This window comes from Saprolegnia parasitica (assembly GCF_000151545.1).
Source record: "Saprolegnia parasitica CBS 223.65 unplaced genomic scaffold supercont2.20, whole genome shotgun sequence".
Classification (NCBI taxonomy): Eukaryota; Oomycota; class Saprolegniomycetes; order Saprolegniales; family Saprolegniaceae; genus Saprolegnia; species Saprolegnia parasitica.
Window position 1 is genome coordinate 227187 of NW_012156414.1, and position 25354 is coordinate 252540.

Here is a 25354-nt window from a genome sequence, read left to right on the forward strand (position 1 = left end):
GCGTGTTCTACGGTACAAGTTTGCTTCGACCCAAATGGCCTTTCCATAGTCGTAGCTCATAAGGCAATTCACAGTGTAGCATGGTCGGCGCATGGACGCCCCACGAGGACGAGCTCCTCCGGCGACGCGTCGAGAAGGCGGGATCCGAGTCCTGGTCCAAGATCGCCGAGTCCGTGCCTGGCAGATCGTACGACGCATCACCACCTATCATTTCTTAGCGTGTGCGGATAGATCCAAGCAGTGCCGGGATCGGTGGCGCAACCACTTGGACCCGTCGCTGATCAAGACGGCGTTTACGACAGATGAAGAGATTGCGCTCGAGAACGCATACGAAGAGCTTGGGAACCGATGGACAGAGATTGCGAAGCGTCTGCCCGGGCGGTCCGAGCACGACATCAAGCTCCGATGGAAGACGATGCACCCACATCGCCAAGACAAGGCCAAGGCGCGGTCCTTTGGCTTTGGCTTTGGCTCGCTCAAGCTGCATTCAAGCAGCAATAGCGAACCCAAGTCTACGCCGACGCCACGCTCGGCGCCGATCGAGACGAGCCCGCCGCCGTTCGCCCGTCGCCGCAGCTTTGAAAACGTCATGAACACGACCGAGCACCTCGCCAACCAGTACGGCCACGAGTACATGTCGCCGTCGTCGTCGCGGCCGCGCAACTTTTCCAATGTCATGGGGTCGGAAAACGTGGCGTCGATGCTCGATGAAATTCATCTCAACGCAATGAACAAGCGACCGTACTTGGAAGACCACCGTCGTATGCAGCAAGAGTGGGAGCGCCAAGACAGCCTCGGCAGCAACAACAACAGCAACAGCTTGCACAGCCTCAACGGGTCGTTCGCGCTCTCGGAATCGTTCATTGCGAATTTGCGCAACGCGGAGACCAACGACGGCGTCGACGACGGGCAGCTCGTCGATTCGCTCTTCGCATCCTTTGGCCCGCACGACGAAGAAGCCATCCGGCGTACATTCAACTTGAGCGTGCAGGAATTCGACGACCTCCTCGAGAACAAAAGCGAAATCAAAAAGAGCCTCTCGAAGCTCTCGCTGCGGTCCTCGATGCTCTCAAACCAATCGTTCCTCAACAACGACGACGAGCTCAACCACCTCCTCAACTCGTGTGCGCAGCCGCCGTACCATGACGGCATGACTTTTTAATAGAAACGTACTACTCTTCTCCTTGTAGTAAAAACACTAGGGTGACGGGCTAGCGTACGGAATCGCAGAATCCTCCATGTCGTGTGTCTTGAACGCAGGGCCAAAGTTGGCGACGACGCTGCCGGCGTGGTAGATGGACACGCATGGGTAATACACATCCCCTAATACACGCATGACATCATGGAGCTTGTGGAGGTAAACGCGCCGAGGCCGTCGTACCACAAGGCAGGTCGTCGAATGCAACGCCTTGGTCGACACCGTTCACGAAGAAGCGAAGGGTACCGCTCGTCTTCTTGAGGTCTGGCGCTGGCGTCACCCGCGGAGATTCTGAGCCGATGCTGGGCGAAGCAGGATTTGCGGGTGCCAAAGTGGGATCAGGACCTGATTCGGCGCGATCGGGCAGCACGAGAAGGGCGCCGACGACGTCGCCAGGCCCTATTGGGTCGCTCTCGTGATGCGCGTGTGGTCGTCGTCATTGTACCAAAGACCGCGCCGTAGCCGTCGCGTCGCGTGCTCTTGTGGACGACTGCGCCCTCGAGGTCGCGGTACGCGTAGCTAAACTCGTCAAAGCCCACGGGCGCATTGATATCGGCCTTCTTGGTGCCGACGCCAAAGCGCACGTGGTAGGGCACGTCGGCCGGCTGCAGCGTGATCTCGTAATAGCAACGGCCATGGCGAACGCCGCAGTTGGCGCGCGCCATGCAGTAGCCCTAGTAAGAGCCGTGCATTCATGCACCTTGCCGCACCCGTGACGCCTGCACGTACTTTACTTCCCGTCACCGTGAGCCCATCGTCGGCCAGCGATAGGAGCGTGCCCTTCTCAACGAACCGGACGGTCCGGCGCTCTTCCGCGGGCGGCGCGTCTGGCTTGTCCTCGGCGCGCGGCCGCTTGGTTGGCACCGCTGCGTACTCCTCGGCGCGCTTCATTGATCCGACGTACGACGTGGACGCCTACGGATCCTCTGCGGACGATTTCGGGCCAGTATACAAATCGCAAGTGGCACGAAGATTTATACTTGATGTTTGTATGTCGAACCGTCATCCATACAAACATTAAGAGAGTTTGGGTGGTGAATGTTGAAATGCAACGAAAAACCGTTTTCGCGACAAGTCCACCAAGTACCGACGCAGCATGGGCGCCCAGGTCGCGCGGGAGAAGCGGCGCGGGGAGAGCTCGGACGCGCGGACGCCAGGAAGCGTCTTCACCTTCGCCAACATGGAGCCGACCACGTCGTTGCCCGTCAACCTCGAGCGCTCCTCGCCCTTTGTCATCGGCGTCTGCGCCATGGACAAGAAGGCGACGTCCAAGCCCATGACCGAGATCCTCCAGCGCCTCCCCAAGCATGCGTTCCAGATCGTCCTCTTTGGCGACGATATGATCCTCAACAAGTCCGTGGACGAGTGGCCGCTCTGCGACGCGCTCATTGCGTTCTTCTCGACGGGGTTCCCGCTCGACAAGGTAACTTTACCACCAAACATGCAAGGAACGTCGTCTTGAGCGCATGGACGATGTAGGCCATGGAGTACGTCGAGCTCCGCCAGCCCATCGTCGTCAACGACCTCTCGAACCAAAATTTGCTCATGGATCGCCGCGACGTCTACCGGATCCTTCAAGAACACAACATCCCGACGCCCAAGTACAACAACCTACTACGAGGGTGTACAACAAGACAGCGTAGCTTACTTCTGTGCATAGACACATTGTCGTCAACCGCGATGGCTACCGCGGGTCGAGCCTCGCGCCCGACTTTGTCGAGTGCGACGACTTTGTCGAGCTTGACGGCGTCCGCATCCAAAAACCGTTTGTCGAAAAGCCCGTGAACGGCGAGGACCACAACATCTACATCTACTACCCGACCAACGCCGGCGGTGGCTGCAAGCACCTCTTCCGGAAGGTCGGGAACCGGTCGTCCGAGTTCCATCCGCAGGAAAACAGCGTCCGGCGCGGCGACGGCCAGTCGTACATTTACGAAGAATTCATTGCGACGCAGGGAACCGACGTCAAGGTGTACACGGTCGGTCCCAACTATGCGCACGCTGAAGCGCGCAAGTCGCCGGTCCTTGACGGCAAGGTCATGCGCGACTCGGTCGGGAAGGAGATCCGGTACCCCGTGATTCTCTCGACCAACGAAAAGAACATTGCACACAAAGTCTGCCGCGCGTTCAGCCAAACGGTCTGCGGCTTTGACATTCTGCGCGTCGGAAATGAGTCGTACGTGTGCGACGTGAACGGCTGGAGCTTTGTGAAGAATTCGCCCAAGTACTATGACGACTGCGCCGTGCTCCTCCGTCAGTACCTCGAGCGCGCGCTCGCCGGGTACGAAGATCCATACGCCGACATGTACTCGCCGCCGCTCGACCGCGAGCGCTCGATGACCAACAGCTCGTCCATGTCGCTCTTACTGGCTGACGGCACGGCGGTACGCGCTTCTGGTCATTTTGTGGTTAGTTGCTCACAGATGTATGTGGTTAGTCGGAGAGCGAGTTTGATGGTGGGCTCGATGGCAGCCACGACTGTGCGGCGGATGGCATGATGGAAGAAGAAGAGCTGCGCTGCGTCCTCGCCGTCATTCGCCACGGTGATCGCACGCCCAAGCAGAAAATGAAGATGCTCGTGACATCACCGCAGCTACTAAACTTTTACGAAAGCCGCGTCGGGCGCGGGAAGAAAAGGACCTCAAGATCAAGACCATCAAGGACCTCGAAGAGCTTCTCGCTGTGAGCAAAGACCTCATCGCAGCGTACGAAGCCAAGCAGCGCCGTGCGTTGGACGCCGATGCCAAGGACGACGATGACGACGAGGATATCGACGCCGAGCAAATGAAGGGCATCTACACGCTCCGGGACGTTCTCCAGCGCTGGCAGCTCTGTGGCATCAACCGAAAGGTCCAGATGAAGCCCCGCGCGTGGACCGATGGTGCGTCGAGGCGTCGCACCTCGTCCATTCTAATGGTTTGATCTGTAGACTTCCAAGTGGCGCCAACGACACCCGTGCCGGTGGAACGTCAGGTGCGCCTCGAGTCTCTGACAAACGTCAGCTCGTCGCCAAAAGGCAGCGACAAGGTATTCCAGATGACCAAGCACCCATCCAATCCTGTTGTTGTATCCATTTAGGAGAGCTGCGGTCGCATTAGCCAGCTTTTGCTGATCGTCAAGTGGGCGGTGACTTGACACACTCGGGCATCCAGCAAGCCGAGACGCTCGGCCAGCACTTTCGCCAGATCATGTACCCCGGCGGCGACGGCGGTCTTCTCCGACTGCACTCGACGTACCGCCACGACCTCAAGATCTACACCAGCGACGAAGGACGGGTCCAGAAGACAGCAGCGTCGTTTGCGAAAGGCTTGCTCGAGCTCGAGGGCGATATCATTCCGATTCTCGTGAGCTTGGTGCTCAAGTCCAAGGACGCCGACTCAATGCTGGACCAGTCGGGCTCGTCGGCGCAGGAAATGATCATGGCCGTGAAGGAGCGACTTCACGACATTTTGCACCGCGATGACGACTGCGGCCTCTTGCGCACCCACTCCAACTCGCGCCTCGTTCGTAGCGTCGCTGCCGCCCTCGACGTCGTCGAGCAGCCCATGAAGAAGATGGAGCGCATGCACAAGCTTCTGGGCCACTTGAAGGACCAGCTCACCAAGCTTTTGGATGCCGAGGCCACGGAGAAGGCCGAGCGCGTGCTTACGGCCACCGAGTTTGAGCGCGGTCTCCGCGACGATAGTGAGTGCAAGCCCATGGAGCGCCAGGGCTCGGAAACGACAGTTGGCTCGTGCTTGGAGCTCGAGCCCGAGGCCATTGAAGCGTTCAGCCCGACGTCGGTGGCGACAAAGAAGACGCCCAAGGCGCACAAGAACTCGACGGATGAGGCGTTGTCGCCGAAGAGCCGCCCGAAGACGGCGACGGCGACGTCGCTGAACTCGCTCATGTCGAGTCCGCGTCCCCGCATCGGGTCGGCGGGGCACACCAAGCGCGAGCCGTGCGGCCGCGAGACGCTCGAGATGATGCGCGAGCGCTGGGCCAAGCTGTACCGGGACTTTTACTCGAAGAAGGGCAAGACGTTTGACCTCTCCAAGATCCCGGACATCCACGACTGCATCCGCTACGATGCGATGCACAATGCGCACTTGTACCTCAGCGGTATCAAGGAGCTTCTCGACATTTCGGCCTCCCTGGCCCACGCCCTCGTACCGCAGGTACAGCTGTGGTCTCGGAGACGCCTCTTCCAACAGCAATTCGTAGGAGTACGGCATTGATGTGCACGAGAAGCTGCACATTGGCACCGACATGTGCCAGTCGCTGCTCAAGAAGATGCGTGACGACCTCGACCTCGCGCGGGGCTTCAACATTACGCATCGCCTCGACCCGTCGTACGCGACCAAAGACATCAAGTCGACGCACCGGTCCGTGCGCACGCGCCTTTACTTTACGAGCGAGTCGCACTTGCACACGCTTCTCAACGTCCTTCGGCACAGCGTCACAGGCAAGGAGGAAGACTGTCCCATCTCGGTGCCCGGGCGCAAGTGGATTGAGGAGATCCCCGAGCTGTGCTACATGACGCACATTGTCGTTCGTGTCTTTGAACGATGTACGCTTATCCCTTGCTTTTTACTGTACTCACACTCTCTCGATGTACCTAGGTGGCCTCAACAGCTTGGACCCGCGGCGCTTCCGCGTCGAGCTGTCGCTGTCGCCGGGCGCCACGGGCAACCCGCTCGTAGACTTCAGCCCCAAGAAACCGTTGAGCGTATCGCCTTTGCACATCGTGTCGCGCGACTCGCTTACGTGCCAAGAGTTTCAAGATTACATTTGCAAAGCGATCGCGTTCAAGGACGCCGCCCAGTAGACGACGACGTTGATATATATGACAATCCAGATCTTAAGCTTCGTTGGACTCCTCATACGTTTGATGTGGGTCGTGGGGCGACGGCTCGTCGGTCTCGTGGTCGTTGTTGCCGCTGGGGTCTTTCTTGAGCGTCGGGGATGGCGGCGGCTGCTCGCACGCTTCCGGCGGTCGCTGCGGCATGCTCGACTCAAAGTGCGAGATCTCGTCGTCCTTGGACTTGAGATGGACGAATTCTTCCTTGCCCGTGTCGTGGTGCACGACTTCGTTGTTGAGCTCTTCGGTTTGCTCAAAGTAGGTCACTTCACGGTGGGCAAACTCGCCCGTCGTCGACTCCATGTGGATGATCTACATCGATAATCTCTCCGACTCGTCCAGTGCAGAAGGACTGAACGTACCTCGTGCTGGTGCTTCTCCTTCTCGATCAGATTCTGCGGCACGCCATGCTCGTCGATCTTGGTGTACTCGACGATGCGCTCTTGGATCGTAATCTCGCGCTTCTTCCAGAGACCGGGCACGAGCGCAATCGACGACGCGCCGCTGGAGGCGAGCGACGGCCGAGCCACATGGATGCGAGCGAGCTGCGTCGTGGCCGGCGGCGGCGCTGGCCGTGCACTCAACGGCACTGGCGCCCGCGTCGGCTAAGGCTGCAGTTGCATATTGCTGTTAACGCGTGCGAGGATATGTACCGCAGCGGCGGCAGGCTGCTCGAGAAGGCGCAACAGGTCAGCGTACGGGAGGTGATTGTCCTAGTCGTCCCGATCTGTGATCCACCATAGACTCCAGCGACTCGTACGCGGAGCTGGAAGAGCGCGCGGAGGCTCGCTTGGCGCGCGCTCGGGATCTGGAGGTAGCTGCAGAGCGCGTCAAAGTCGAGCACCTCGTCCTTGGTCTAGAGACATCGTTCAGTTGTGGTCGTTGGCCAACGCGGACCGTCGGATGCGTCTGCTTGAGCGGTGCAAACTGCTGCGTGATGCTCATCCCGGACGCTTGGCGCAGGTTGTACGCCTTCATCGCGATGAAGTTCTGCAGCTTCCGCGGGACATCGTCGACCGACCCGCCAGCGCCCATTGCCAACAAGCCCTTGTTGAACGCAACTGGACGAAACCGCTCTGCATCAATTGTATTCTTAGGGTAGCTTCTCGTACGCGCAGACCTCGGTCGTGCACGACGCATGGTCAAAGGACCCGGGCGGCGCCGGCGGCGCGAGCATGTGCGCGTGCTGCACATGGAAGAAGACGTGGTAGTGGCCGACGGGGTGGGGGCGGCCGCAGAGCAGCGGCGCGTTGGCCTCGCGCACGTCTGGGTACAGCGCATGGAACGCTTCGTAGAGCGAGAGCGGCTCTTGGCCGATGACGAGCGTGTAGACGCCGACACCGAGCTCGAGCTCGAGGTACGGGTCGCGCGTGCTAATGCTGCGGTAGCGCTCGGATGCGACGTGCGCGATGGGGCGAGTCCCGACCGCCGCAATCAGAGCGTCGGGGTAGCGCTCAAAGACGTAGAGGATCGTGTCCACGTACGCCCGCCCGCAGACCGTTGGGAGGCCACGCTGCGCGATGGACCCGTTGGCAAACTCTTGGTACGACGCCACGTCGATGCCAATGCGGCCGGGCGACGTAATGTTGAGGCGAATGTGATCGGTGGACGTGGCCGATGTTGTCCGACGCAGCGTCCCGGCAACCACGGCGTGCAGCCGGAGCTCGACGGCTCCCTCCCCGCGTGGGCTGGGGCAGTGCATGGGCCCATGCGCCATGAGATTGCACGGAGGCGACGTCGAACGCGCGTGGGGTGTCTCGACGCGCGCGAGCATCCCTGCGTCCGCCGTGAGCGAGACCTTGTAGTTGGCGGCGGCGGCGAGCACGTTGCCGCAACCGTAGAGAGCGCTGCTGTTGCTGTTGCTGGCGGTCGGCGCCTTTAGAGCGAGTGCCATGCCCGAGGTACCGACGAAGACGTAATAGTCGCCGGGTGCGGCGATGAAGTAGTCGACGTACGCATCCCGGGCGCTAATGGAGCCGTCGGAAGCTCCATGTTTGCCGCTATCGTCGTCGTTTTCGACGAGGACGAACGCGCGAGGGCGGCCGTCGGAGGTGTCGACGGAGGCGAGGATCACTTTCGAGTCGAAATACGAGCCATCGCAGTCGCCTCGGACGTCGGACCACCGACCATGGGCGTCCTGTGTCCACGCAGCAACATCAATGCGGAGCCGACCCGGCGTCGCGACCGAGAGAAGCATCGTGTCGACCGACGGCGCGCCCGACTCGTGGACGAGTGTGCCACGCACCTCGACCGTTGTCGTTATGGGCGGCACTTCGGCCCTCGGCCCCACCGCTGCCAGCGCCGCTGGGGGCAGCGCCTGTTGCATCTTCAAGTCGGCAATGATGTCGGTGGCAGCGACACCGCTGTTCAATCGTCCTTGGTCCGTGTTGCAGCCTAGACATAAACTCTAAGCACGGCGCGGACCAACACGGCGATACCGCCACAAGTGTGCAACCCCAGCACCGCGCCCGTCGCCGTCGACAGGATTGGCGACCCGGACGCGCACATTTTGGTCGAGAGCGCGTACCCGAGACGGCCACCGCGATCGCAGCCAGTGTACGTCGTCGTAAGGATCGGGCCATCACGGGACATGGACGGCGGCGACGTGCCGTCAATGAACTGCAGAACGATCGCAGAACGACCGAGCAGGTCCGTGGTGTCGTGGTGCAGCACCAAGTAGTGGCGCCCACGCAAGGTGCCATCCCGCGACTTGATTAGCGCATAGTCGAGCGCTTCCGATGCTGCGACGATGTCGACACCGGTGTACATGCGACCGATCGAACCGTCGTGGACCTCGAGAACGATGGCAGCGGTATCGGCGCCATGAACGCAATGGTGCGCCGTGAGCAGGTGGCCTTGGCTGCCCACAAACCAGCCCGTGCACACGTGGTCCCGACCATGAAGGCGCACGAGTGCGTTCACTGCGGCGCTCGCCACGCCCTCCCTACGATCCTGGCCGTCGATAGGCACGAGAGTTGGCGGTCCGTGGCAGAGCGACGCCCGCGCCGAGCCAGCGTGCAGTAGCAGCAGCGAGACAAGGACGGCGACGACGACGATCGATGCCATTGGCGGTTGCCACTTGAAACGCCGTATCTTGCTCGACGCTCGCCAAAATGCTGGATCTTGTTGTCTTCGCAAACAGTGTTTTTTGGGATTCCAGTGGATTGCGAACGGTTGCGCGCAAATAGGCGCGAAACCCCCGCGTCGCTTTGTAGTTGGAAAGTACGCCCCACGCGCGCAGGTACACATGGCAGCGACGCTCAAGGTGACGGAGCTACCACGCGGCGGCTCGGTTGTCTCGACCTCGATCGGTCCGATCCAGTACGGCATGCCACCCGAGACGATCAAGGACTCGATGGCGCTCGGCCTCCCGGTGCCCATGTACTTCATCGTACCCTCCGAGCCGTTTACCAAGACGCTCGGACCCAACATGGGCGTCAACGTCGCCGAGTTTGAGTTTCCAGCGTACTGCAATTTCTTCTTCAAGCGGCAGTGCGTCAACCTCATCGTTGCGTCGCAAGAGGTCGAAGATCGCATCCGCCGCGTCTTCCAGGAGACGCTCTTTGGGCCGCAAGTCATCGACATGCGCGTGGACTTTCCCCACGCAGCGCCAACCTCCTCGTACCCGAACCTCGAAGCGGAGCTCGGGTACTTTCGCAAATTTGGCAGTACGCTCATTACGCTCGAGATGCTGCTCAAGTTTACGCACTTTCGAGACGACAACATTGCGACGCTGCTTTCGGGCGAGAACAAGGTCACGATCCAGAAGACCGAGCACGGCTTCGTCATCACGGACAATGGCGCCGCGTCTGCGCTGATCGAGGACTTTGTGCGTCTCCCGCCTCCCGCGCAGTGCCTCACGGTCCGCGACGTGTTTTACCCACCGGCGTTTGGCGTCACGGTCCTTGGCAACTCGCACGGGTTTGACCCGAACGGTAACACGTCGGGGTACGTGCTGTGGATCAACCACCGCGGGATTATGGTCGACCCGCCGCCGTTCTCGACGTCGATCCTCATCGCCAACTCGATCCCGCCGCTCATGATTGACGGTGTCATTGTGACCCACTGCCACGCCGACCACGACGCCGGCACGTTCCAAAAGGTTGTGTGTCACATATGTGGAAGATAGTGTCTAAGATATCGAGAACAGATTCTACAGGAAGGCCGCGTGTCGCTGATTACGACGCAGACCATCTACCAGTCGTTTCTACGCAAGTACGCGGCGCTCTCGGGATTTGAAGAGAGCTTTCTCAAGCGCGTCCTCAACTACCGCAAAGTGCGCATCAACGACCCGACGAGCATCCGCGGCGCGACCTTCCGGTTCTTCTACTCGTTGCACTCGATTCCGTGCGTGGGATTTGAAGTCACGTATGGCTCCAAGCGCATCGTGTTCTCGGGCGACCACCTCAACGACGTCGAGCGAATCCGAGCCTTGAAGGACGAAGGCGTGCTCTCCGAGCATCGGTAGAGTTCGTACCCTCTACAACCGGAGGTGGCAGGATATATGGTGTAGGTGCAACGAGCTGCTAGCGTTCCCGTGGGACTGCGACGTCATCTTGCACGAAGCCGGTGTGCCGCCTATTCACACGCCCGTCAAGACGCTCATGGCCCTCGACGAGAACATTCGGAAAAATCTTTGTCGTCCACACGGCGGCCAAGGACATCCCCGCCGACAGCGGCCTCCGCGCCGCCCCCGAGGGCGTCCAGAACACCATCATCGTTCCGACCGTAACCCCACTCAATGCGTCGATTCAGTCGATCAACAAGGTTATATGTAGGAGCAACCAGAGAGCGCGAGCACGCTCGAAGTGCTCGACCTCGTGCGAAAAGTGGACATTTTCGTCGACCTAACCCTCGCCGACGCCTACGAATTGGTCCAGGTACCTGCGACTTGCCATCGAAAGCACACTCAGATCTGCGACGCAGATGGCGCGCCGCGTCGACTACGCCAAGGCAGTGACCGTCCAAGAGTATGGCAGCGTCGCGCGCTCGTTTTACATTGTCGTGGCCGGCGAAGCCCAAGCGGTCTTCCCCCCTCTCGGCGCGCGCACCGACACGAGCGATCGGAAGCGACTCTCGACGGTGCCAAAGTCCAAGCGGTACATCCCCGGCGACTATTTCGACCTGCAGTATCTGCTGACGCCCAACATGCGCGCCGGGTGCTCGATCATTGCCGCGTCATCGCTCTGTCTCCTCGAGTTCAACGCGGCCGACATCAACTGGTTTCTTCAAGACACGAGCGTCTTTGAGCGCATTCAAAAGCTCGTCGAGACGCGGCACAACTTTGCGTGGGACACGATCGCCGAGAACAGTATCTTTACCAAGCTCACCCAAATCCAGCGCACGCAGCTCGAGCTCACCCTCGGCAAGTGGAACGTCCCCGAAAACTTTATTGTGTGGAACACGGACGAGGCGTGCGACATTGCGGTCTTTGTCGCGGACGGCGAGTTCGTCATGAAGACATGGACCAAGCCCACAAGCGCCAGTTCATCCGAGGGCAACACGCCGACCGAGCCCCGGGGCCCGCCTCGGAAGCGGAAAGGCTCTGTCAACGTACGCCTCTTGGAGCCTATACATATCGGCGACTCAGCACCTGGACTGTATAGCGCGTGGTGCCGATCGACTCGGTCACGAGCGGCCAGAGCAGCGAGTGTCTGCACGCCGTCTTTCGCCGGGGCGCGTTCATTGGCAACGTCAACGCCCTTACGAGCGACGACGAGTGCGCGTTTGGGTCGATGCTGGTGGCCAAGACCGCGGGCACGCTCTTCTGCATCAAGAAGCCCGACTTCAAATTCTTCCTTTTCGAGAACCCGGGCATTCTCATGGCACTGAGTGACCTTACGTCCGTCATCTGACACGACGCTATTTAACGCCACCGACACAAGCCTTGTAGAGAAACACCCTTCGTGGAGCGTCTGATAGTCGTACACATGATGTTGCATAGCCGTAGTGCCATTTAATAGAGATCCCACTTGACCCTTGTCCCTCGCTTTTGAACCTTTCAACTTTCGAACCTCTCAACCTTGGGGTAGACGTGGTTGTATGGAGTGCAAGATACTGGACTTGTAGTCCCTGGATGTCGATGGGCACCAGCGAGCGACCACAACAGTCTGCAAACGCACACCGATGCGGCCGCGTCGATCAGTGAATCCCGCGCACGACCGTTCAAGATATAGTCGGGGCCAATCAGCGCGTCGCAAAACGCTTTGCCGAAATAGCCAGGCAGCGCGTCGTCGGTGGTGGTTCGGATTACTTCCCATCCGGCTCGGATGGAGCAAGCCAAGTCGCTCCGCCCGACGACGTTGGCGCCGCTAACGGTCGCTCTTCCGGAGAAGGGCCACGTCGGCCTCCCGGACGAGCAGCCGCGGTTGCGCCGCGCTCCGAAGCCCCGGTCGGACCCGCCACCGGCGACGACGTACTTTCGCTGGAACCTCGACCAAGTGGAAGAGAAGCTCCGGGCGAAAATCCAAGAGCGCACCGAACTCCGGGGCAACTTTATCTACCAACAAGCCTACCGCCTCCTCGAGAAGAACCGAGGCCACGGTAAGCCTCCTTCTTCGTCTATGTTCCGCTGCAGACCCTAATGTAGGCATTGACTTGGCATCGTTCAAAGACACAATGGTCAACAAGCTCGGGCTCACGCTCGTCGACGCCGAGTTCGAGCACCTCTTTGCCAAGTACGATACGGACCAGAACGGCCGCATCGACATTTACGAGTTCATCAACCACGTACTGCCGCACGACTATGGCGAGCGCACGTCGTGGATTGAGCAAAGCGACGAGCGCATGGCGACCGAGCGGCGACGCGCGAACGAACGAGATCGCGCGAGCTACCTCGCGGGTCGGTTCCTCTCCACCCACGACGCGAGCGAGCTCCGCCCCGACTCGACGCTGCACGAAATGCGGCTCGCGATTTACAAAAAGCTGCACGAAAAACACCCACCGGCGTACGCGACTTGAACGCTGGCTTGGCACGCTTGACGCAGATTAAAATAGGTCGACCAGACGCGACAGGCCTTCCAGTTGCTGCAGCGCGGCACGAACGCAGCCGTCTCGCTCGTCGACCTCCGGCAGACGATCAAGGACCTGTTGGGCATTGCGCTTACCGAGGTTCAGATGCACGACCTTTTCAAGCCCTTCAACCGCGGCGGCGCCGTGGACGTGCGCGCGTTTGTGAAATCGGTCATGACGACCGACGGTCCCCACGACAGTTATGTGCCCAACGGCCTCTTTACCGAGCAACCGCCGGAGAAGGAGCCGCTCTCGGGTCGCCGCCATGTCGACCCGAAGCAGCAGCGCGCCAAAAGCACCGAGTCCTTCCTCGTGTCGAGCAAGCGCGTGCACGGCTACAACAAGGCGAAGGGCATTCCACCCAAGCCGTATCCGCGCCGCCACCACCGACAAAGTGAGAGTGGCAGTCACCTCAAAGCGACCAAGACGACCGTGCAGTTCACGCTCTCGCCCGAAAAGATCGCGGCAACCCTCGCGCGTTCAGGCTCGACCGCGCCGCGCCAGAGCCTCGCGGACCTCCCGACACCGGACCGGCGGGAATTTCACTTTCGCCCGCCCACGGCCGCCGTGACAACCGTGAACTTTGTGACGCCGGCGGAGGAGAAGCTCGCGCCGGCCAAGGTCGAAGCGAGCAGCAGCAGTAGCAACGTACTGCAGCGCCGGCCCAAGTCGTCGGGCCGCAAACACCTCGTGAGCCCTTTCTCGCCGATCAAGCGCCCCGATTCGCCGAAAGCGACCGCGTTCCAGCGTTTGCCCATCCCGCCGCGACCGACGACGCCACTCGCCACGGACGCGAGTCGTGCAGCGACACTGGGTGGCGATGAAAATGCCCTCGACGATGCTGATGTGGGCAGCGACTCGAGCGCCGACGACATGGGCGGTGATGACGCGAACGTGGTGGAGGGCGGACTGGCGGCCCTCACGGTCACGGACGAGCCGACGCCAACGACGCCGCGACGACGGCCGACGACCGCCCAGCAGCCGAGTTTCGAAGCGTTCGAGCCGTTGGCGCCGCCGCGCATTTCGCTCGTCCACCAGCGGCAGCAGACAACAACGACGTACAAGTCGATGAAGCCCAACTTTCGCATTTCCGAAAGTACATTTTGCTGCCGCTAACCCCTCCGATTGATGTGAATTCACTGTGCCATCTTGTCCATGTTGTGTTGCGAAGCTTTGCCGTGTATTAGTACATAGCTCATTCACGGGTACCTAACTATTTCACGGTCACTGCGCGCCATCTCGACCACATGCATGAATCGCTGCATCAAATGGCGATTGCGGTAGCAAAGCCAGAGTGATGACGCTCCAAGGACGACGCGACTACCGTACAATGCCTCCCGACGCCGATGCTGGCTCCGCTGCCGACTCCTCTTCTGGCATGCTAGTGCGCGCTTGTAAACACGCGGTCGCGGTCGAGGAGCTCGAGCACGTCGAGGCGGTTCTCGAGGCGCGCGCAGCTCAAGACCTCGAGCGTGCACTCGGCGCGAAAGTGCTGCAAAAGCGTCGCAAAGACGCTCAGCGGCGTCTCCCAGTGCAGTGCGTTGAGAAACCCTTTGGTTGTGCAGCGCGCACATGTGTGCGAGAGAAGGTACGAGAGCACGTGCGGGTGGAACACTGCGCTGTCGATCGCACGCGGCGAGCATGGTGCGTGCACGACATCAAGGAGGAAGCGGATGGCCTCAAGACAGCCTTCGGCGGCCGCAAAATCGACCCACACAGCGCTGAACCGAAACGACCGGCTGTGCAGAAAAGCCAACATCTCGACGGTGCTCGCGCGGGCGACTTTATACTCGGCCCAGCACCACACGAGGAGCGGCGAGACGGTCGAGAGGTCGAGGCTGTACCCGACGTACAGCAGATACCGGACAACGCTCAAATGACCGTGGCAAAGCGCTTGGAACGCGACGTCGCTACTGCCACAATGGCCCGCAGCGAGACGTGACTGCACAATGTCCAAGAGACCATATTTGGCGGCGGCGTCGACGCCGCGCTGACCTGCAAACTCGGTTCGGTGCGTCAGCAAGTAGCGCACGATGTGTCGATGCCCCTCTGCGTAGGCGGCGCGGACCGCGCTTGCTGCATTGCCGTGACGCCAGCGCTCGTGCAGAAACCGGACGATATTAAGGTGGCCGCTGCTGGCGGCGCCGGCCAGGACATGCGCCGAGACAGGCAGGTGGGCTTTCTCGCAGCGCACGACGAGCGAGAAGAGCCCTGCGATCGCGACGTCGTGATAGAGGTCCTCGTAGACGACAGTGGTCGGAAAGGTGTCCCAGAGGTACTCAGCACACGCGATATGGCGCCGTCGGATCGCTGCTTGCATGGCCGTCTCGTCCCAACCATGGTCGTCAATGTACGTCGTTAAGAGCTGCAAGAGCTCGACACGGCCAAAGTACACGACGTACTTGGGCAGGCTCCTGCTCTTGAACGAGCGCTTCGGAGTCTGTCGACAGAGATTTGTCATGCGACTGCGTTGATCGAGGAGGTACCGAGCAATGCGCAGCTTCCCGCAAGCAAAGGCGCAGTCGATGGCGTCGGCAGAGACGAGCGACGGGCGACAGGCCAGGATACGCGTCGCCACATGCAGCTGGCCCTCGTAAATGGCGAGGTGCAGCGGGAAGCGAGCATCGTACATCGTCTCTTCGTCCAAGCACAGATTGCGGTCCGTGACGGTCCCGAGCAGCGTCTTGTGGAAAGGCGACGCCACGAGCCGGCCGCCGACGAAGCAGTCGTGGCCGCGCCCGGCGTAGTGCGCCAGGCTGTACCGGACCTTGTGGTGGAACTCGAGGAAGCGTGGGCGCAGGTCCTCATAGATCCCATCTTGGTACGCAAAGATGATGCTTCGGAGCGCATGTACATGGAGGACGTGTAGGAAGACCATCGCGCTTCACGTTCGCGCTTCAAGCTGGATTCGAAACTGGATGATACACGCGTTAACCGGTTTCATGGCATCGTAGCCGGTTTTACATAGTCGTAGCCGGTTTTCATAAAGTCATAACCGGTTTTATTGCAACCGAACAGTTATTCAATCCGCCGGATCCATCGCCACCGTTTGCCGTCGACGGGGCTAGGGTCCTGTAGGCTCATCTTACAACGTATTTTGGCGCAGACGAAGGCCCGTCGTGCCGTCCGTCAGGTCATCGACGGCATCGTCGCCCCACTGCGTCGGCTTCTTGCGTGGACTGCCGCGCGGACTGCCAATCGGCGAGCTCGGTAGCGTCCGCAGCGGCAGGTGCGTGTGCTCGGCCATGACGGCAAGCGCGTCGTTCTTCATCTTGAGTGTGATCTTGCGCGACATCCACGTCATGACGAGGTGCATGAGCTTTGTGTGCTTCTCGGCGAGCTCGACAAACTCCCACGTCGGGATTTGGAGCACGATCACACGGGCCTGCGTCGTCGTCATCGCCGCGGTGGCCGACATGACGTGCGTCGAGCCCTTGATGAACGACTAGAATCACGCGTCCAGTAGAATCCAGTCGAGTCAAGACAGCGAAGAACGTACGAGCTCGCCAAAGCAAATGCCAGCGCCGCAGTGCGTGAGCGCGGTGGTCTTTTCGTCCTTGGTCATCGAGAGCACAATCGTGCCGTCGACGACCGCGTAGATGCTGTTGGCCGGCGACCCCTCCGCGAAAAGCACGTCGCGCGGCTGGAGCACCACGACTTGGGCCATTTGCGCGACCGTCGAGATCTACGCCTCGATGAGATATATACCAAGTACAACCGCCACATACGAGGTCGTCGTCGACGTCCTTCATGAGGTTGGACGCCTTGAGATGCAAGCACTTCTCCAAATGCGAGTACGTGACCTCGTCCTGCGCACGCGGCGCGGCCGTAAAGTGCTTGGCACTCAAATTCAGACTCGAGTACTCGAGCAAGTGCGCGTGCGGCTTGGACCGCGGTGGAAGGTGCGCCGACTGCGCCCGCGCGCGGCCAATCTTGGCCAGCAACGTGGTTGCGGCCCGATCCACGTTGGCGGCCACCGACACTTGAGACGCAAAGACGAGGCGCTTTAGTCGACTCGTCTCTTCCGTCGACTCGAGCTACGTACGCGATGCATTTCCACAAAGAGCATCAGCGAGAAGTGTACGTACCTGGAGATAGGCCCAGCGCAAGGTCGACGCCAGCGCGTCCAGAACGCCGCGCGCGATGCCCGTGTTGTCGTGGATGAGCGCGTGCAGATTGGCGCGCGAGATTTCAAGCACGACAACGTCGGTCGTCGCCGTCGCCGAGGCCAAGTGCTTGCCTTTGCTCGTGAGCAGCGCGAGCTCGCCGACGCACGCGCCGTCATGGAGCGTCGTGAGAGCGTTGCCGTTGGCTTGGTGGAGCTCCACAATGCCCTTGGCCAAGACGTACATTTGCGACGCTATTCCATGCGCCATCGCCCTGGCGTCTCAGATAGAGAGAGCTACGTACCGACGTCGCCTTCCTGCACAAAGGTCGTACCCGCCGCAACACGGCGCGGCGCAAAGTGGCAAGCGATCTTCTGCACGAGCTCCAGCACCGCGATCGATCGGAAGAGCGCACACGCGCGCAAGCTCATGACCACCTACACAGCCAATGATGGCACCACAGAGTCACGTTCCAACAGCTACGTCAAAGGTCGTAAAGGCCAGTGGGGCTAAATCGGCGTCCATCGTCGCCCGTTGAAAGAGATGCTCCAACGCTTTGGCCCGCCGGCACTGCGGGTCCCTACACCGACGTGACGTTACACGGCAGAGAGGAGCGTCGTTGACGCACTGGAACGCGCGGCACACCAAGTCTTTCGTGATGCTATGCACCAAGAGACGGTCCGCCTCGGCCTCCGTAAGCACGCGCGCCGTTTCGGCCACGTCGTCGTGGTCATGGCACGAGATCGCGTGGAGGTAGTACTCGAGCGCCAGACACGAGAGCTCGAGCGCAATGCTGTCGTCCTGCATCGTACGCATGAGACTGTCGTTGCGCAGCGTGCCCTGGATCTTCTTGACGTCCTTGAGCAGCTAATGTCGTGTGTACTACAATCAACCCATCGATCGATCGACACACGCGCAACCTGGAGCGCCATCGGGGCCTTTGGTGCGTGCGGAAACAAAAGCGGCAAGAGCGTGTACTTGGCACTTGTCGGTAATAGCGTCTCGAGGACTTCCTAATTTACATGGATCCACGTTGCATGTGCTCTATGGTTCATGCCAGAGACTACTTGGACGGCCGATAGCACTTCAGGCACGTCAGCGTGGAGGCCCTCGAGGAGGACGTGGATGTTGAAGCCTTTCGGAAACCGCACCGAGACGAGCTTGAGCACCATGCGAAGAAGCATGTCCAGCGTATCTTCCACGACATGCGAAAGTAGCGTGTGGTGGTGCGGGTCCTCAAAGAGGAGGCGCAAGTGCTGCATCTGGTATCCGCGAAAGACGTGCGTCGACACAATGTGGTCCATGCGCTTGACCAACACACGCACGTCGGTGCTATCGTCGTGCCGGAGGTGGTCGACGATTCGCAGCACAGCGTCAGCGAGTGCTTCCCACAGCGGCAGCTCGACCTGGCTTAGACCAAAGAGCTGGCTCAGGTGGAGCTCGGACGTCGCACTCGACTTGGCGAGTAACGAGTCCATCATGTTGAGGACGAGGTCGAGCTTGGCGTCCGATGGAAACGCCGCGGCTTCCACGAGCCGCACGCCGCCAATGATGCGCTCGAGCGCCACGTCAGCAACGGCCTTGTCGAGAAAGTCGATGACGTACTCCCAGAGCACCGAGGGCGGGAACGCTTGGAGTGCGTCAATGACGTCGGTGCGCAGCGTCGCGTCGGGCAGCCACTTGAGGAGCGCGGGCAGCAGCATCGGCGAATTTCGCTTCGACTGCCGACAGCACTGCAGGGCAGCGCGAACGATCGACGGTGCTTGCGTTTCGTGGAGAAGGTACACGAGGTAGCCGTTGCCGAGAAGCTCCGGCAGTTCTTTGCCCACGATGCGGAGGCAAACGACCTTGGCCTCGATGTCGCGGGGCTCGTGGAGCAGCTTCTGGAGCACGACCGTCGCCTTCTCGTCCATCCACTGCGTCCGCCGAAGCAGCGCGATCGCAGCGCCGACGACCATCGAGACATCGGTCGCATTGTGCAATGCGTCGGCAAGGGCGACCGTCGACGCGCCGCGCTCGTGGCCGCACGCAAGAAGACACGCGAGGCGCAGCTCCTGCGGCTTGGAGCGATCGTCGTAGACGGCGAGGAGGTCGTTGACGGAAAGATGCGCTTGGCCTCGTCGTGGGCGGTCTCGGCGCTCGCCACGTGCAGCTCCACAAGGCGCATTTGCGTGTGAAAGGACGCATCCGGCATGATAAACACGGCGCGTAATTCCTACATATACCCCAGGTTCAAACCCATGCAAGCCAACGAGCGTAGTACGCTGCGGAAGAGCGGGACGTGCGACGGCTGCAGAAAGCTCAGGACAAAGGCCACTTGGTTGGACGCGCCGCTCCGAAGCGTCTCTTGGACGAGCTCGACCTCAACATCGTCATGACGACGACGCGTCATTCAACGCAGCAACGTACTTGGTCCGTGGTAAAGTCAATGATAGGCGACGTCAGGTCCATGTGTCCTTTCTTCAGCGACGCGTAAAACTCGGTCGCGTACGACTGCCGTGCGGCAAGTGCATCAAAGAACCACGCCACACCAAAGAGCACCATGACCACACTACCGCAGTGTGTCAACTTGATAGTATGTTGATACAAAAGAAAAAAAGTGGGGTACCTGACCGAGCTAGGGCCGCAGTAGCGCTGCATCGTATCGGACGTGAGCACAATCGAAATGAGCGCGCCGAGCACGCGCGCAATCGACCGGAACGGGCCGACAACGAAACTCTTGAATTTGGTCCGGTCGGGTGCGTTGAGCGGCAGCCAGAGCAGCTCCCGCGCCGGGTTGAAGATCGCGTGCGACACGCTGTTGTAAAGCGCGCGCGTGCCAATCAAAAGCAAGTGCGACTACAATAGACGACGTTCGTGCAACATATATCGACTGGAGTGGAGTACCGAAGACAAGTACGTGGACGCGCCGTAGAGCACGATCGCCAGCGGCAGCGTCGAGATGCCGTACATGACGCCAAAGTACGAAAAAGCGGTCCCGACACGAGCTACTCGCTTGGATCAGTCGTCACTCTCTGGAGGAATCAGTCCTACCTGGAGCGGGATCATAAAGAAGCTCTGGACGCCGTTGATAGCGCCAAGCGAGTACTTGAGCGTCTCTTCCGAGTGCGAGCTCAGGATCGAGAGCGTCCGGTAGTCAATAAGAACGCGAATCAACGTGGCACCCATGTCGAAAAAGCACACGTGCTTGAGGTACGACCGGTTCTGAATGTCCGACACGATCGACGACGTCGACGCAGCTTTCCTACATGGCAGCCACTCAGATATATGTCGGCGACAGAAGACGGTGTACGAGGAGGCGTCGCTGGCTTTGACGCGCGGCGAGAGGCCGAAGAGGGGCGTGACGAGGCACATGAAGGCGCCGAGGACGCCCATGAGCAGAGCGAGCACGAGTACATTGCCTTCGGTCGCAATCGCATACGCTTTGAGGAGCGGGATGATTGCAAAGCTGGCGAGGATCGTGCCGAGCGTCGAGCCAAACGTGATGGCGCCAAAGTACTGCTTGGACTCGGCGACCGTGAACGCGGCGGCGCAGAGATCCCAAAACTGCTGCGAGAGGAGCTGGATCGCAATCTCGATCCAGACGTAGAGCGCGATGCTCGAGACGTTCAGCAGCTGCGGGAGCTGCGTCAAAAGTAGCCAGAGTCCGACCATAATCAGCGACGAGAGGCATGGAAAGCCGCATGCGAGAACGGTCGGTCGCATGCCTACGTCGCGGCATGTGAGGCGCAGCGATAAGATAGAGGTCGTCGTACCGCGCTGGAGGAGGCGCGCGGCCGCTGTCATGGCGTACGCCGACGCAAACGACATGAGCACCGTCATGTGCGAGATGTAGCGCGAGTCGTAGATGCGCAGGAAGATCGTGTCGCGGGTCACACTGCCCAGCACCGTGATGCAGCTACGGCGTCCATGAGCACGCGCATGATGGCATGCTGCGTGGTACCATTGTAGCGTAAAGATGCCACAGAAGAGGCCAACGCGTAGCACTGCGTCGTGCATCAAGAGCTATCTACCTACGCGGCCATGTGCATGAGCCCGACGCGCGATGTGCTCGGCGTGTACCTCGGATCCTTCCGCTTGCAGTTGACTCTACAAAATACCCTCATTTTGGATAGGGTGTAATATCAACTTTCCGAGGGACTCGAAATTTTTGCCACGTCACAAGCCCAACGCATGGAAGCGCACAAAGAGGACCGTCGGCCACGTCGCCGCGCCAGTCTGATCCTCTGCGTCGTGCGGTCGAGCGTCAAATGCCAGTATGCAACGAGTATATTAGTCGATGCGAGTCGCAGCTACCAGTAAATCCATGGCGAAAAACTAAATTATTAGACTAAATACTAAGGCACGCTATGCCGAGACGACGGGACAGAAGGTGATCTCGAGAGACGTCGTCGACAGGCAAGAGACGGCGGTGGTCGAGCACAGCGGTGCCAGACACGTCACTGCAGCGCATGCGCCCGGCTCGCTGCTGGGCTTGACCGACATGGCGGAATTGAACCCGTCGATCGTTGTGATGCTGTAGCTCGCGAGCGGCGCCTCGCGACGCTGCCACACGAACCCTACGAACGGAGCCTTTCAAGCTCCCGCGCCTTGTATAAGGGTCAACGTACGTGTCGCATTCGTCGACGCACCAAGACGCACCGAGACGTTGGCCGGGCTCTCGCCAGAGAGCGTGATTCTCGCCTTGCCGTTGACCACGGCACGGTCGTCCCTCGCGTCCAGGCTGTAGTAGATGTCGATGGCGTCCTGGCATTGGTTTAGGACGAAAAGAATGGTCGTCGTCGCGCCATTAGTGGTGGCTGGCGTTGGCGCTGCAGATGCAGACGGCGTGCGCTGCAGCGTGACGACGAGCGCAATGGAGGCGCCGCCGCACACGACGAGCCAGGCACAAAGGCATGTAACGAGCCAGCAGCGCGCCCGGCTCGGGCGCGGTGACTCGATCTCGAGCGTAAAGCCACCGGACGAAGTTTCGCCGAACGTCGAGTCGCCGTCCATCTCGTAGACGGGCATCGTCCACGCCGTGAGCGAGTTGGTGATGCTGGGCATGCCGGACGACCACGAGAGGCGGTCCGGGCTCTCGGGCGCCTTCATCGCCGGACGCGAAAATTTGGATCTGGAGCCCACGGAGAAGAAGAAGAAGATGGCGAGCTACCACTGTGGAAGTGTCTACGTGGTGCGCGATTCGTCATGGCAAGCAAGTATCTTCCGCCGCCGCCGCCGCAGCTCAAACACAGGATGCATCGCGGTCCAGCCCTCTACACACAAGTCTCTACGTCACGACCAAAGCAGCAGCGTGATGCATGCACGATGAACCAGCCGAAGCTTCCATTCTCGGACCCAGGCTCAGCTTGCCCGTCTGAGACGGTTGTGCCGCGCCGTTCGGGCGACGTGAGATCGACGTGTCGCGTGCACTTGCTTCGCCGTGACGAGGCCGTGACGTGGCACCACGAGATGTGACAAAAGCTCGATGGACGAGTGTGTGGTCGATTAGTTGCGTGGGAAAAGCCATCGGTGAAGGACGACGACGCAGCTGCACGCGCGGACGAGCGAGCGCATCTCTCGCAGCTGCCCAAGCTGTTTATATTGATCGACCCAGGTCCAGCAGACGCCGACGCATCAACGATGTTCAACGAGTAGCTCGCTCATTGCGTCCAACGCTACCTACTACAGGCGCCCTAAAATTGTGGGTCGTCCTACCACGGGTATACATGTATGTGCCTTTGGCCCTGCATTCTGTTGCCGCCTTAGGATGATGATGCACCTTGTCGACCTAACGACACCTGCAGCAATTGCTTCCATTGTTTTCCCACAAGTTGGTGTGATCTCGTCGGCTCCGTCTTGATGCTTGCGATCAAGGAATTCATTTTGCTTGTGTTCTGATCGTCGCGCCAAATTCGCGTTATCCGGATGAACCGGATACGACTCGAGAGCTGTGGCCATCGCTCCTCATCAATCCCATGCTGCGGTCCATGCTTCGCCCGCGCGGCCTCGTCCGCCTCTGCAGCACCATCGCTGCGCCCAAGCCCGCGCGTCTGCCCGGCGTCGTCGTCGGCGAGGTGCTCCAGGTCACGGGCCACCCGCAAGCCGAGCGCCTGCACGTCTGCCAAGTCGCCGTGGGCCCAGGTACGCGTCCTTGCCCCATATTAACTATCGCATGTACCGACGATGTAGAAGTGGACCCTGTCCAGATCATCTGCGGTGCGCCCAACGTACGCGAGGGCCTCAAGGTGCCGGTTGCGACGATCGGGACACGCCTTACGCTCCGCGTGCCCAACCCCGAGGACGCGAACGCGCTCGTCGATAAAGTGCTCAAGATCAAAAAGTCCAAGCTCCGCGGCGAAGTCTCACAGGGCATGATCTGCTCCGAGGAAGAGCTGGGCCTCGCCGAGTCGAGCGACGGTATCATGGAGCTCGATCTGGACGCAACCGTGGGCACAGCGATCGCCGACTACTTGGCGGCGCGCAACCTGTAGTCGCTCAATCAAGACGTAGAACGACGACATGCGACTGCATTACATCCTTCTTGTACGACGCTGCAGGTAGGTACAACACCGTGGCACGGGAGCAGCTTACACCTTGCGATCAAATGTCTTGCCCGTAATGGTCTTCTTCGTGGCCTTGGACGGGTCCTTCGCGGGCTGCGCGCGGTTGAGAACTAGAGCAGCATCGTCGCATGAGCCAAAGACATGCATCACATCGCGCACCTTGAAGAAGCAAGTCGACGCGCTTGCGCATGCGAATGTGCATATACGTCTTGGAGGCCTTGATGTGGTAATGCAAGTAGTTGCGGAAGCCTTGGACTAACGTGCAGGCCTTGGCGCGCTTCGCATCCGAGTCGATATGTGTCTTGAAGATGGCTACACACACGGTGTGTCTGGCGCTATGGCAAGAGAGACGCAGTACCAAAGCTGAGGTAGCCCACGTGGTCCGTCGACTGGCGCAGGTTGGGCACGCCGCGGAGCTCGAGCGGCGGGTCCTTCCCAAAGCTTACTGGCGGCGCATTGTTGACGTGACGACGCGCCTCGGCAAACTCCTAGGCATGGTTGACGCGTGCGATTGGAGGGTGTAGAGACACGGACCTGGAGAAAGATGCGCGCGATCGCTTGGTCCGTCTTGTCCTGGAACGCGACCGAGAAGACGATGACAATGCGGTCGGCTTGCGGCAACACGTAGATCGTTTCTTGGCGACGGAACGGGATTTGGATCGGGCTCAGAGAGCTACTCGCATCGGCGTGGAGTGCGAGGAAGCAGCTACACAAAGGCGTTCTTCATCGCGCCAGTCGGGCGCGTCCAACGTACTGGTCAAAGGGGGCGCTTAGGAGGTTGCGCTTTAGGAGCGCGATGCGATCAATGACGTTGGCTACACCACGTGACCGTGAGATCGAGAGAGGGACGCATGATGGTCTACTGGCATTCTCGGGCGTGATCGCATCGACGTTGGCCACCATGGTCATGTCAAAGCCAGGCTTCGGCGCCGTCAGCGTAAACTCGGGGTAGACGTTGGCCAGCATGTTGGCTGCGCCAAACCTACGCTCTGATCGGCGCATGCTTGCCAGGGCATGGGCCTTACTTGACGAGCTCCACAACAGGCGGGTACGACATGGACACGGACAGCGTGTTCTCTTGGATCGAGAGGTCATATTGGACATCTACGGACAGCTATGAGGCGCGGAGCCTTGGCGTGGCGCCTACCGTCAAAGTCGCAAAGGCGGATCTCCAGAGGCTCGACGGGGCGAGGGGCCCTACGATGCATGCAGCATGAGACGCATGGCCTTGGAGCATGGACCTCATGGAACAGTACGTACGTCTCTCCGAGACGGCCTTGCAGGACTTCCTGCACAATCTTGCTCTCGTTCTCGAGGAAGATCATGTTGCTTCCGGCCAAGACACCAAACTGGAACAAGCCCCTCACATCAAAAGAGACCTCTCACTTTCGATATTCCACAAGATCGGAGAGAGCGACCTTCCAATTCAATGTCCAAGGGTATGTATTCTAACGGGTTATTCTCTTTGGCTTTGTTTCGGGCCATTTCGGATCTGTCCTTTTTACATACACTGTATGGTGCGGACACGATTTGGACGTTCATTTCTATGATACCATCTGCGATCGAGCAGCTTCTGGCATGACCTTTCGATTAAACTCTCGACTTGCTGCTTGACGTGCTTGACGGCTAGTACCAAGTCTAAAGGTTAGAGAGA

At 60.1% G+C, this 25354-nt stretch overlaps 13 protein-coding genes across 13 annotated transcripts; 6 read left to right on the forward strand and 7 right to left on the reverse strand.

Moving 5' to 3' along the window:
- The first annotated feature begins 46 nt into the window (after nt 1–46).
- On the forward strand, nt 47–1181 carry SPRG_06075 (hypothetical protein). The gene is made up of 2 exons (XM_012344800.1): nt 47–187; nt 232–1181. Exons 1-2 carry the CDS (start codon nt 81–83, stop codon nt 1160–1162), a joined length of 1038 nt encoding a protein of 345 aa, XP_012200190.1. The 5' UTR covers nt 47–80; the 3' UTR covers nt 1163–1181.
- SPRG_06076 (hypothetical protein) lies at nt 1121–2145 on the reverse strand. The gene is made up of 4 exons (XM_012344801.1): nt 1928–2145; nt 1644–1872; nt 1382–1597; nt 1121–1323 (listed from the first exon to the last, which is right to left on the reverse strand). The coding sequence occupies exons 1-4, from the start codon at nt 2087–2089 to the stop codon at nt 1199–1201; spliced, it is 732 nt and encodes a 243-aa protein (XP_012200191.1). The 5' UTR covers nt 2090–2145; the 3' UTR covers nt 1121–1198.
- Nucleotides 2146–2294: 149 nt separating this feature from the next.
- SPRG_06077 (hypothetical protein) lies at nt 2295–6005 on the forward strand (the record flags this gene model as incomplete). The annotated part of the gene is made up of 10 exons (XM_012344802.1): nt 2295–2621; nt 2678–2799; nt 2859–3582; nt 3636–3776; nt 3812–4079; nt 4128–4225; nt 4297–4839; nt 4903–5355; nt 5402–5747; nt 5800–6005. The coding sequence occupies 10 exons, from the start codon at nt 2295–2297 to the stop codon at nt 6003–6005; spliced, it is 3228 nt and encodes a 1075-aa protein (XP_012200192.1).
- On the reverse strand, nt 5971–7115 carry SPRG_06078 (hypothetical protein). The gene is made up of 5 exons (XM_012344803.1): nt 6936–7115; nt 6799–6894; nt 6692–6751; nt 6401–6643; nt 5971–6350 (listed from the first exon to the last, which is right to left on the reverse strand). Exons 1-5 carry the CDS (start codon nt 7071–7073, stop codon nt 6039–6041), a joined length of 849 nt encoding a protein of 282 aa, XP_012200193.1. The 5' UTR covers nt 7074–7115; the 3' UTR covers nt 5971–6038.
- Nucleotides 7116–7131: 16 nt separating this feature from the next.
- Nucleotides 7132–9104, reverse strand: SPRG_06079 (hypothetical protein; the record flags this gene model as incomplete). The annotated part of the gene is made up of 2 exons (XM_012344804.1): nt 7132–8432; nt 8477–9104. 2 exons carry the CDS (start codon nt 9102–9104, stop codon nt 7132–7134), a joined length of 1929 nt encoding a protein of 642 aa, XP_012200194.1.
- Nucleotides 9105–9285: 181 nt separating this feature from the next.
- On the forward strand, nt 9286–11893 carry SPRG_06080 (hypothetical protein; the record flags this gene model as incomplete). The annotated part of the gene is made up of 7 exons (XM_012344805.1): nt 9286–10140; nt 10189–10502; nt 10552–10630; nt 10698–10766; nt 10817–10918; nt 10965–11591; nt 11645–11893. The coding sequence occupies 7 exons, from the start codon at nt 9286–9288 to the stop codon at nt 11891–11893; spliced, it is 2295 nt and encodes a 764-aa protein (XP_012200195.1).
- A 414-nt stretch (nt 11894–12307) lies between these two features.
- On the forward strand, nt 12308–12998 carry SPRG_06081 (hypothetical protein; the record flags this gene model as incomplete). Its single annotated transcript, XM_012344806.1, has 2 exons — nt 12308–12581; nt 12628–12998. 2 exons carry the CDS (start codon nt 12308–12310, stop codon nt 12996–12998), a joined length of 645 nt encoding a protein of 214 aa, XP_012200196.1.
- Nucleotides 12999–13154: 156 nt separating this feature from the next.
- SPRG_06082 (hypothetical protein) lies at nt 13155–14205 on the forward strand (the record flags this gene model as incomplete). Its single annotated transcript, XM_012344807.1, has 1 exon — nt 13155–14205. One exon carries the CDS (start codon nt 13155–13157, stop codon nt 14163–14165), a length of 1011 nt encoding a protein of 336 aa, XP_012200197.1. The 3' UTR covers nt 14166–14205.
- Nucleotides 14206–14430: 225 nt separating this feature from the next.
- SPRG_06083 (hypothetical protein) lies at nt 14431–15927 on the reverse strand (the record flags this gene model as incomplete). Its single annotated transcript, XM_012344808.1, has 1 exon — nt 14431–15927. The coding sequence occupies one exon, from the start codon at nt 15925–15927 to the stop codon at nt 14431–14433; it is 1497 nt and encodes a 498-aa protein (XP_012200198.1).
- Nucleotides 15928–16043: 116 nt separating this feature from the next.
- SPRG_06084 (hypothetical protein) lies at nt 16044–21239 on the reverse strand. The gene is made up of 19 exons (XM_012344809.1): nt 21218–21239; nt 21099–21168; nt 20911–21053; nt 20448–20862; nt 20189–20399; nt 20042–20149; nt 19764–19993; nt 19565–19706; nt 19419–19517; nt 19302–19370; nt 18223–19215; nt 18076–18168; nt 17784–18022; nt 17639–17735; nt 17460–17592; nt 17138–17409; nt 16778–17086; nt 16549–16734; nt 16044–16494 (listed from the first exon to the last, which is right to left on the reverse strand). The coding sequence occupies exons 2-19, from the start codon at nt 21152–21154 to the stop codon at nt 16135–16137; spliced, it is 4155 nt and encodes a 1384-aa protein (XP_012200199.1). The 5' UTR covers nt 21155–21168; nt 21218–21239; the 3' UTR covers nt 16044–16134.
- A 219-nt stretch (nt 21240–21458) lies between these two features.
- On the reverse strand, nt 21459–22305 carry SPRG_06085 (hypothetical protein). Its single transcript, XM_012344810.1, has 2 exons — nt 21766–22305; nt 21459–21714 (listed from the first exon to the last, which is right to left on the reverse strand). Exons 1-2 carry the CDS (start codon nt 22244–22246, stop codon nt 21503–21505), a joined length of 693 nt encoding a protein of 230 aa, XP_012200200.1. The 5' UTR covers nt 22247–22305; the 3' UTR covers nt 21459–21502.
- Nucleotides 22306–23082: 777 nt separating this feature from the next.
- On the forward strand, nt 23083–23769 carry SPRG_06086 (hypothetical protein). Its single transcript, XM_012344811.1, has 2 exons — nt 23083–23278; nt 23327–23769. The coding sequence occupies exons 1-2, from the start codon at nt 23113–23115 to the stop codon at nt 23626–23628; spliced, it is 468 nt and encodes a 155-aa protein (XP_012200201.1). The 5' UTR covers nt 23083–23112; the 3' UTR covers nt 23629–23769.
- Nucleotides 23650–25045, reverse strand: SPRG_06087 (hypothetical protein). The gene is made up of 9 exons (XM_012344812.1): nt 24961–25045; nt 24848–24897; nt 24726–24804; nt 24564–24682; nt 24455–24515; nt 24235–24406; nt 24059–24188; nt 23860–24012; nt 23650–23810 (listed from the first exon to the last, which is right to left on the reverse strand). The coding sequence occupies exons 1-9, from the start codon at nt 25023–25025 to the stop codon at nt 23725–23727; spliced, it is 915 nt and encodes a 304-aa protein (XP_012200202.1). The 5' UTR covers nt 25026–25045; the 3' UTR covers nt 23650–23724.
- Between the last annotated feature and the right edge of the window lie 309 nt (nt 25046–25354).